The sequence below is a fragment of the Nicotiana sylvestris genome, chromosome 3 (assembly GCF_000393655.2).
Source record: "Nicotiana sylvestris chromosome 3, ASM39365v2, whole genome shotgun sequence".
In the NCBI taxonomy this organism is placed as follows: Eukaryota; Viridiplantae; Streptophyta; class Magnoliopsida; order Solanales; family Solanaceae; genus Nicotiana; species Nicotiana sylvestris.
The window spans coordinates 87,929,403-87,940,410 of record NC_091059.1 but is presented as its reverse complement, the minus strand read 5'-3'; the positions used below and the strand labels follow the sequence as shown (position 1 = coordinate 87,940,410).

The 11,008-nt window shown below is 45.7% G+C and overlaps 1 protein-coding gene across 1 annotated transcript; it reads right to left on the bottom strand.

Annotated features, from left to right (window-relative positions):
* Positions 1-1,486: 1,486 nt before the first annotated feature.
* LOC138887635 (uncharacterized) lies at positions 1,487-9,812 on the bottom strand. The gene is made up of 4 exons (XM_070169402.1): positions 9,273-9,812; positions 8,327-8,828; positions 2,133-2,779; positions 1,487-1,621 (listed from the first exon to the last, which is right to left on the bottom strand). The coding sequence occupies exons 1-4, from the start codon at positions 9,810-9,812 to the stop codon at positions 1,487-1,489; spliced, it is 1,824 nt and encodes a 607-aa protein (XP_070025503.1).
* Positions 9,813-11,008: the final 1,196 nt, after the last annotated feature.

Sequence of the window (11,008 nt, the reverse complement as noted above, 5' to 3'; positions counted from 1 at the left end):
ATGAGCCATGATGCTCTCTTCCATGGAAGGTACCTGCAGTACCACCTTTTCTCCCCATCAGGAGTCTCTCCTAACCACCTCGAGGTGTTCCTCTCTTATCGATGAGATAAGCCTCGATGCATGCTCCCAATGGCCCTGAATATTGGACGGTCTCTCTAACGTAAAGTCCCTCCTCGAGACAAAGCATCTCGAGGTAAGCTCACCAGACATCGTCGGTGTACCACCGATCGACTGGGAAGCAGAGGATGAACTCTTATCTTCTTGGTGAACAAATTTGGGAATAACAGCCATAACTATAGTGAAAAAGAAGAGGGAGATGAAAACTTAAACAAAAGCTTTGAACTAAAATGATGAAAGCACTGACACAATGAGGGAAAAGCTCTACAAAAGTAGCAAAATCCTCAGATAAAAGGAAAGCAAGCTCATATATAGAGCAAGCGGTGAGTGCTCACCTACCCTAAAGGCCAATTAATTCTGACTAAGCCATTATCACTTTTGGGGAAATGTATCAGCGGGACCACCTCGGCCACTTATTGGCCATGTTGTACGAACGACGCTGTCATACGGCGTTCGGGGGGCAGATTCCCGTATCAATCTAGCCTCGAGATGGTGCCCGATCTCAAGGGTCTCTGACTCTATAACTATAGGCTCTAAGGAACCACCAATATCAATCTAAGCCTCGAGATGGTGCCCGATATCTACTATCCCAAGTATGGGCTCTGAAAGAGCCGACATCAAAATTCAAAAGACTAGCTTTGCATAAGCACTGGAAAAAAAATTGAAGGCTTGAAACAAAAGGGTCTCTTTGCATTCTCAAAAATTCATTTACAGAATGTGTCTTTACAAAACTCCCCCGAGGAGCCCATACGCAAAAGGAAGAAAAGAAGAAGCAGAAAGGACGACGTGAGACTATTCCTTACCCTCAGTACCATCTGAATCACTTCCAGAGTCCTCATCTGAAGTAGTCGAAGGCGCTGATCTTTCCTCCAAAGTTCTGGCTTTATTGATATCAACAGAGAGATCGACACCTTTGGCATTTGCTACCTCAAAGGCCTGCCTCCGAGCTTGCAAAAGAGCATAAGCAACGATCCGGGCCAACTTCTGCTCGAGCATTGGCAGTGGCGGCATCTCTCTTGTATGAGGACGCATCTTCATCAGCCCCAGCCTTGGTCGCAGATAATGTAGTAACCTCTTTCTGAGCACTTCAAAGAAGATCCTGGGTCGAGGCCAAATCTCCCCATAAAAGATCTCTCTCCGAGGTCACGATCTCATTCTGCCTCTTCAGCTCGAGGATCTCTGTGTCCTTGGCCGCAACCTCTTCCCGAAGTTGCCCCATCAGGGCGTCCTTTTGCCCAATCTGTAAAGGCGGAACAAGATAGTAAGCATCAAGTCGTAGGAATGTAATATATGAACACACGAATGTTGTGTTACCTGCTCGGCAAAGCTAGTACGTTCCTGGTGCACCCCCTCTTGACTTGCCCGAAGCTCACCCAAATCCTTCCTTTCGGGCGGAGGAAGCCTTCCACTTATATATCTCTGAGGTGAGCTTCTCGAGTTCCTTCTCATGGTATGAAAGCTTGTCTTGGAGCTTAATGAAGGCATGGTCATACAACTTCTTGACCTACAACAAAAGCAGAAAAGTTGAAAAGACAAGGGAAAAATTTGAAGCGCAAATGGTATGCCGATAATATTACCTACTGTTGAAGCTTCTCGACCTCCTCGAGAGCGACGGGGGCATCGAGGTATGTGTCCACGTCGATACCAGCAAAGTAGTACCCGAGCATATCTTTCTCTCCATGAGAGGCCCCCACACCGGTGGTACCCGGATCCTAGGCATCCGTAATTTCCCCCGGTGAAAATGAATAGCCCAATTTAAAGCCACCCAAGGCATCAATTTCTGTAAGGGTTTCATCTCGACCCCAAGTAACTTCGGGTTCAGGACCTCCGGAAGCACCAGCCAAGGTTTCATCAGTACGGACTATACCATGTCTAACTTGAAGCTCGGGGACTACACCCGAACCCTATTCAAAGGTCTCTTCAGCACGGTTTAGGTCCACATCGGCCATCCCCGACTCGGAAACCTTGCACTCAATAGCCTGTGGAGCATCTGCACCCTATCTTGCTCTTTGTACCAAAGGTCGATCATCATCATCATCACCTTCGTCCTCAGTATGGGGACTTGCCACAACAGTCCGCGTCGATGCCGGCAAAGTAGTCCCCGAGCATATCTTCCTCTCCATGAGAGGCCCCCACACCGGTGGTACCCGGATCCTAGGCATCCCTAATTTCCCCCAGTGAAAACGAAGGGCCCAATTTAAAGCCACCCAGGGCATCAATTTCTGTAAGGGTTTTGTCTCGACCCAAAGAAACTTCGGGTCAGGACCTCCGGAAGTGCCAGCCAAGGTTTCATCAGTACGGACTGTACCATGTCCAACTTGAAGCTCGGGGACTGCGCACGAACCCTCTTCGAAGGTCTCCTCAGTAGGGCTTAGGTCCCCATCGGCCATCCCCAACTCAGCAACCTTGCGCCCAACAGCCTGTGGAGCATCCGCACCCCGTCTTGCCCTTTGTACCAAAGGGCGATCATCATCATCATCACAACTTTCCACAACAGCCAAAGTCAAGACCGTGGCGTCGGTCTGAGACCTGTGAACTTTGGGTTTTTCTGATTTGGGAGACTCGACCGACGCCTCCTTCTTCCTCTTCTTACCCTTGCCGGGTTTCGAGGTCCCTTCTTTACTAGGAGGAGTCGGTCTCATCGACACACCTTCCCCAAGGCCTACACAAGTATGACATATTAAACTCACCGCCAAAAAGAATACTCACAAGAAATTTGGCAACGACATTAAGAAGTTCTTACCATGGTTCTTAGCCTACTACCGTGTCTTGTCCAAATCACACCAAGCATGCTCGCTGTAAGGAAAGGCAGAGTCTAACTGCCTGATCCATCCCAGAAGGTCCTGAACCGCACCAGGGTACCAAACGGTGGATGCATAATCAAGAAAAAAATTGTTTCATAAGGGGAAAGAAGGAGCAATAAAATGTACTCGAGGTAGGGACACTTACTCTTCATGTTCCATTCCTTCAGGAATGGCATCCTATCGACCGGGTTGATGTTCGATATCCTTACTTTGACAAATCAGCTCATCCACCCCCGGTCTTTGTCCTCTCGATTCTCGAAAAGAACGTCTTCGCGGATTGAGGATGAAGTTTGATCAAACCTCAGAAAAGATGAGGGATGTACAATCTGACCAAGTGATCGAGGGTGAAGGTCATTCCCTCAACCCGATTGAGAAATATCAGAGCAGATCCTCCAAAAAGAAGGATAAATTTGACTGAGTATCACTCGGTACTTAAGATAAAAGTCAAGGATCACCGGATCTATCATCGGGGAAGAAGGATCTACGGGACCTAGAGTGAAAGGGTATGTATATATGCCGAGGAAGCCAGCTTTATGGTCTACTATGCTTTCCTCAGGGTTGGGAATCTCTACTTGCAGTGCCTTCCCCCATCAACAGTCTTTCTTTACCATCATCGTATCGGTCACCACGCTGATGTACCAAGATATGGGCTCACATCGGCCCGGTGTATAAGGAGGATTTTTTAAGACAAAATCGGAGACCGTGTCGAAGTGGACAAGGGTACATTGCTCAACACTTGGAGGTGCTTTTGGTTTGCCCTTGGTCGGGCGTGATAAAGAAGTGGTGCCCTCTTTTTGAGGTACTATTTTTGAAGTTTTTGCCATGATTATAGCTTAATGTCAAAGAAAGAGGATGAAGAAACAAGCACAGAAAGAAGATAGATGCAGAAAGTTGTGAATATAGCCCTAAAAACTTGATGTTGTAAAAGTGTGAATAGCAAAACAAATTGAGGTATTTATAGAAGCCATTTGGGCGATGTTTGAGGAGCGAAAAGGTCAAACCAATGACGGTTTGTGGGCTTCTCGATAATCATGTTGACAACGACCTTTGCACAGCCTTTGAGTCATGGCATTTAATGCTCTGATGGGCTGACATCATAATGGGAGTATCGAAGAGGCAAGAATTCAAGACCGTTTCTTATCGTTTCACTTTAAGAAATGATAATGTAATGCCCTTCGGACTAAAAATGCAGGAGCCACATATCAATGCCTAGTTAATAAGATGTTCGAACATCAAATAGGCAAATCCATGGAATTTTATATTGATGATATGCTAGTTAAGTCCCTGCCCGCAGAGGACCATTTGACCTATTTCCAGGTGACATTCGATATCCTAAGAAAGTACAACATGAAGCTCAACCCCGAGAAATGAGCTTTTGGAGTCGGCTCGGGAAAGTTCTTGGGCATCATGGTGTCGAATAGGGGTATCGAGATCAACCCTAATAAAATTAAAGCCATTGAGGAAATTACCGTAGTGAACAATGTGAATGTCGTACAACGGCTGACTGGATGGATAGCTTCCCTAGGCCGATTTATCTCGAGGTCATCAGATCGGAGCCATCATTTATTTTCCCTGCTCAAGAAGAAAAACAACTTCGCATGGACTCCGGAGTGCCAACAAGCCTTAGAAGAATTAAAATGGTATCTCTCGAACCCACCCCTGCTCCATACTCTGAAGGAGGATGAAACACTCTACTTGTATCCAGTCATGTCCGAGGTAGCGGTAAGTGGCGTGTTAGTTCGAGAAGAGCAAGGTACGCAATTCCATGTCTATTATTTGAGTCGGACCCTAGGAGATGCTAAAACTAGGTACCCATATTTGGAAAAGTTAGCTCTTGCATTAATAAGCGCATATAGGAAATTAAAACCATATTTTCAATGCCATCTTATATGTGTACTGACTATATACCCACTTCAAAATGTCTTGCATAAACCCGAATTATCAGGCAGATTGGCCAAATGGGCCATCAAACATGGAGGATATGATATCGAGTATCAGCCTCGAACGGCTATCAAGTCTCAAATTTTGGCAGACTTCGTGGCCAACTTCGCGCCTGCCCTCGTACCCAAAGTAGAAAAAGAACTCTTGCTAAAATTCGGGTTCATCATCTTGGGTATGGACCCTCTTCACAGATGGTGCCTCGAATGTGAAAGGATCCGGGCTCAGCATTGATTTAAAACCGCCTACGGGTAGTGTCATTAGGAAATTTATCAAAACTTCTAAGTTAAGGTCATGATTGTAGGTCTTGAACTAGCCAAGGGCCTTGGAGTAGATGTCATCAAGGCAAAGTGTGACTCCTTTTTGGTAGTAAATCAAGTAAACGGAAGCTTTGAGGTTCGAGACGATCATATGTAGAGGTACTTAGACAAACTTCAAATGACATTGCACCGCTTCAAGGAATAGACACTGGACCATGTACCTCGAGAATAGAATAGTGAGTCTGATGCGCTTGCAAACTTGGGGTCATCGGTTGACGAAGAGGATATTGCCCCGGGGACTGTTGTAAAACTATCGAGGTCGGTGATCGAAGAAGGCCATGCAGAGATTAATTCAACAAGTTTAAAGTAGGATTGGAGGAATACGTACATCGACTACTTGAATCATGGGAAGTTCCTCGCGGACCCAAAAGAATCAAGAACACTTTGAGCCAAAGCAGCTCGATTCTCACTCGACGAAAATGGAACGTTGTATAGAAGAACCTTCAATGAACCACCGGCAGTGTGCTTGGGACCCGGGGACACCAATTATGTATTATGAGAAATCCACGAGGACACTTGTGGGAACCATTCTGGTGCGGGCTCTCTGGTTCGCAAGGTGGTCAAAGCGGGGTATTATTGGGATAGCATGGAAAAGGACACCAAGGAATTCGTTTGAAAGTGTGATAAATTCCAAAGATTTACACCGATGATCCATCAACTCGATGAATAACTCCATCCGGTCCTATCCCCGTGGCCGTTCATGAAATGGGGGATGGACATCGTCAACCCCCTACCAACGGCGCCAGGTAAAGTTAAATTTATTTTGTTTATGACTGACTACTTCTTAAAATGGGTTGAAGCGCAGGCCTTTGAGAAGATAAGGGAAAAAACGTCATTGACTTCACATGGGACCACATCATATGTCGATTCGGGATACCCACTGAAATAGCATGTGACAATGGGAAATAGTTCGTTGGTAGCAAAGTAACAAAATTCCTCGAGGACCATAAAATCAAAAGGATTTTATCAACGTCTTACCACCCAAATAAAAATGATCAGGCCGAGTCCACAAACAAAACCATCATTCAAAACTTAAAGAAAATGTTAGATGATGCAAAGGGGAAATGGAGAGAAGTATTGCCCGAGGTGCTATGGGTATACCTAACAATGTCAAAGTCGAGCACGGGGGAGACCCCATTGTTTTTGGTGTACGGGTCCGAAGCATTGATCCTAGTTGAAGTCGGGGAACCTAGCATCAGATTTCAGCATGCCACTGAGGACTCAAATCACAAAGCTATGAACACTTCTCTCGAGCTACTAGATGAAGCGCGTGAGGCCGCATTAATTTGACTGGCCGCGTAAAAATAAAGGATCAAAAGATATTACAACAAAAGGAAGAACCTTCGATATTTTGGAGTCGAGGACTTAGTTCTAAGGAAAGTCACTCTCAACACTCGAGACCCAAACGACGAGAAACTAGGCCCCAATTAGGAAGGACCATACCGTGTCCTCGGAGTCATAAGGAAAGGATCCTACAAACTTAGCACAATGGAAGGCGAGCAACTACCAAACAATTGGAATGTATCATTGCTACAACGATATTACTGCTGAGGTATGACCTTCTCCCTTTTTCCATTTGTATTTAAAACTAACTCCTTGTAGATGTTCAATTGGAAACATCGAGGTGCCTTTTAGCTCGAAGACCTTAGGTTTTAAAGCATGTGTTGTGCTCTTTTTCCCTTTGATCGGGTTTTATCCCAAGTGGGTTTTACCAGCAAGGTTTTTAACAAGGCAACACATATATGCTACCTAAGGAATATTCAACAAGTATTCAAGGCTTCTTTTTAATCAACCTTGAACACTGGGGGCATCACCTTCGGAGGACGCATTCTCGAAGAAAGCAATTCATGCCAAGGAGGGCCTCGCTGGGGGAATGTTGTAATGGGACAAATGGTCATATGAACCGGGTCCATGTAGAATAGTCGGTCCCCTAGCGGCAAAACATGTACGCATGTATCAATTATTTGAAGAAGTAGTCTTATCATATCAAAACACTTTCTGCCTCAAAAAAGTCTACTATTTTCACATTTAACGGCCCAAGAGCCAAAACCTCGAGTGCACCCTAATACTCGGGGACTGTCATCAATAATAGACACATCGAGTCATCGAACACTCGAACTTATAAGACCTCAAAGAGGCACACTCGAATTCACAAGACCTCAAAGAGGCACCCCCTCGAAAACAAAGACAAAGGCCAATATATTCGGGGTCTAACTTTTCGAAAAGGTTCGGAAAGTTATCGGGAAACAAGTCCAAGTGACAAACCCGAAGGCTGCAGCCATACTAAAGACTATGGTTACACAAAGGCTACGGCCAAAATAATGTGATTCAGAGACGTTCGATATCCGCTATAAATTAGAGGCCTTCAAACATTGAAAACCCGGTTATGTCAGGCTACCCCCAACAAAAGCAAAATATTAAGGGATTCGATAAATTCGGCCCTAAAAAAATCTAAGGGCTTCGATAAATTCAGCCCTTGAATAATCCAAAGGCATCGATAACACCAGCCTTTGGAAAAACCTCTAGAGGCATTCGATTACGTCCACATAAACAAAATGACTAATAAGGTTCCGATACGTTGAGCCTTTGAAAAACCCAACGGGTACAAAAACACATGCTAAGGCATAACTAAAATTTCACTAAGTCTTTTAGCTGAAATGAGGGAAATATTGTATAGCCATTTTAGAGGCCGAAACGGCCCAATTTAAAGAGCCTAAGGGCCAATTTTAAAAGAGCCTAAGGGCTGATATACAAGAGCCTAGGGGTCAGCTTAAAAGAGATATATGGCCAAAAGCTTATGAGAGTCCGAGACTCCGTTCTCATTCAACTCGGACCCAAAGGCCCATTGTTCCGAGCTCGCACCAAATTGATTTTAAGCTTAGCTCTAGGATCATCTAAAACCTTAAGGGGTATGATCTTGAGCAATAAAAACCTAAGGGTTTATTACGAGTCTGAACCGATACTCGAGTTAAGTATTTGAATCATCAGAATTTTTCACAAATGGGGATAAAATAAAATTCAACACAAATCGAGGATAGAGCAAAATGATACTTTATATTCATAAGGGAAATTTACAAAACATATTTAAAAAGCCCATAAGGGGCCCTTGCACAAAAAAGAAAACCTAATCTATTTTCGGGGTCACACCCTCGGGAGTGTCGTCTTCGGAAACTACATCTTCAGCGGCTCTATCTTCGGGAGTCCCCTCTCCTGCGAGAATATCTTCTTCATCTTCCTCATCCCCGGAGCCTCTCACCATATCCTCATCATCGTAGGAGATAAGAAACCTAGCATCGGTTTCCCGCGCCTTTGCTTCGGCTATCTCCCCGGTAAGGTTGAACCCTCGAGCATGAATTTCTTCGAGAGTCTCCCTCTGGGCTTGGCACTTAGCCAATTCATAGCTTCGTCTTCCTTGGGCGGCGGCCGCCCTCAACTTAGCTTGAACGGCTTCGGCTTCCCTCGAGTATATGGCAATGGATTTATCAGTCGCAGCCTTTGTCTTCTCAGTTTCAGCCTTAGCCTGTACAGCTTCAACCTTAGCTTGTGCAGCTTCAGCCTGGGCTTTAGCTAGCTCGGCCCCAACCCCTCGATTTTCCTTCCTGAGCCAAACCCTTCGCTTCAATGCCTCGGAGCTGAGATTCAGCCGAGGCTAGTTGGGCCGTAGAAGCTTCCTTATCTGCAGCAAGTTGATCCATGCTCTTCTTCCGCTGATGATAATCATCCGGAACTTGATCTACCTCGCCCCGGAGCTGCCCAATCATATCTAGCTTTTGCTACAGATGAGATATCGAAGTGTTAGCCTTTGAAGTAGGGCCAAGAAGGTCGTACTCTATTAATATCACAGTTACTTGCTCATCTAGCTCGGACTCGCTTTTTTGAGCTTTGGCCAACGCGGTTCAGAGATCCTTAAGCTCAACTTCCTTCTGGCTACAGAGGAGCCTCGGGGCCTTCTCTTTGCCCAAAACTTTCTTGAGCTCGGCCTCATTTTGGCTCAACTCAGCTCTAAACTTTGTGACGACCTATACATGAAATAAAGGAATATCAGTCAAAAGAAAAGAAAGAAAAAATTGCAATACCGAAGGTAAGTACTTACCCGGGAAAGGAGATGTTGAGCCTCTTCAAAGATAGCGGACACATCATTAAGGTCATCGGCATCCTCAATCCCAGCGTAGCAACCCTGAAAGGGATTGTCCTCGATGACCTTTCTTGGATCGAGCTTACGCAGAGCGTTGGCTTCTTTAATTGCCCCCTCGGAATAAGTTAGCAAAGAAAGGGAGTGACATGTTGTCGTGGCCCCCAGCGTTTCACTTGGGGCATTCTTATTAGCATTGGGGGTCTTGGCATTTACCCCCTCCGGTATAGTTGTTGAAGACGGAGGGACGATCTCAGCCTCCGGGGACATAGGGGCCTTGCCCGCTTCTTCCTTCGGGGTCTCCTCACCACGGGATGAGGTCTCCAGTTTGGAAGGTTTTGCGGCCTTGATTGGATTCCTGGTCCGAGTCACCAGTGCCGACTCTTCATCATCATTTTCTTCATCATCTGGGGAATCATGGGCCAAATCTGCACCTATTTGAGCAAATCTTTTCTGCAGCCTTCGAGCTGGGGTTTTCTTATCTTGAGGGTCCTCGGGCATTAAAACCCTTTTCCTTTTGTTGTCCTTCTCGGACTTCGATTTGAAGGCTTGGCTTTTTCCCCGGGCGGAGTCGGACTCATCTCGGATGCATCGCCAAGGCCTGCACAGATAAGCGCGAATACGTTTAACACTACCAATGTACGAAAAGTGTTTGAAACCGTTGGAAGGAACTTACCGTGGTTCTTGGCCTCTCACTGGCCCCTCGATAATTCACGCCACTTACAATCATCATAGGAAGAAGTGGCATCTAACTTTCGGACCCAATCCTCGAGGTCGGGCACTGCTGGGGGCGCCCAAGCATTGGCTGCTAGAAGAAGGACAACAGCATAATGAAATATGGAAGCAGAATATGAATAGGTACAGGGAATACAGACTTCACTTACGGTTAAAGTTCCACCTCTCCGGGAACGGCATTTTATCCTCGGGGATGATGTCTGAAGTTATTATTCTAACAAACCAGCTCATCCAACCCCGATCTTTGGGTTCGTCAGTACTAGCAAAGAAGGATTTCGTTATTCGGCGCTGCAACTTGATGAGCCCTAGAAATAACTGGGGCCGATACAATTGAACCAGGTGGTTAAGGGTGAATTCCAAACCCTTAGCCTTTTCAGAAAAATATTGCAACATGATCACGATACGCCAAAAGGAAGGGTGAATCTGACTGAGGGTGACTTCGTACGTTTTGCAGAAGTCGATCACCACCGGATTGAGGGGATCCAGTTGTAAGAGGTAAGTGTAAACACTCAAAAACCCATCCACGTGGGTAGTAATGCTTTCATCGGGGCTCGGATCTGAACCTCAACCTCATCTCCCCAGCAACAGTCCCTCTTTACATCCTTGATAAGCTTCTTTGTTATCAAGCTAATATATCGAGATGCATGCTCGCATTGGCCTGGGACATCGGGATTATTCACTATACTGAAGTCTTTCTTAATAATGCAATTATAGGGGGTGATTTCCTCAAGTGTTGGTGGCATGCACCACCGATTTGGCCGGCCAGGAGGCAGAAGAAGATGATGATTTATCCTTTTGGGGGGCCGTTTTGGAAGTTTTGGCCATGGTTGTAAGCTAAATAATACGGGTTGCACAGGGATGTGGTGTTTCTGGCAAGAGCTTGGCGTTTTCCGGCGCTTAAAGAGGCGGACGAAATGGGTGATTGAAGAAAGAGATGAAGATGGGAAAGGGGTGAAGAAAGA

Bases quoted from the DNA above. Each gene is read 5' to 3' on its own strand.
- LOC138887635 (XM_070169402.1), bottom strand. From the start codon at position 9,812: ATGCCCGAGGACCCTCAAGATAAGAAAACCCCAGCTCGAAGGCTGCAG. The intron at 8,829-9,272 runs GTAAGTACTTAC...CGGCCCAACTAG, and splicing joins CTCAACATCTCCTTTCCCGG to CCTCGGCTGAATCTCAGCTC. The intron at 2,780-8,326 runs GTGTGACCCCGA...ATACTTGTGTAG, and splicing joins CGAAGACGACACTCCCGAGG to GCCTTGGGGAAGGTGTGTCG.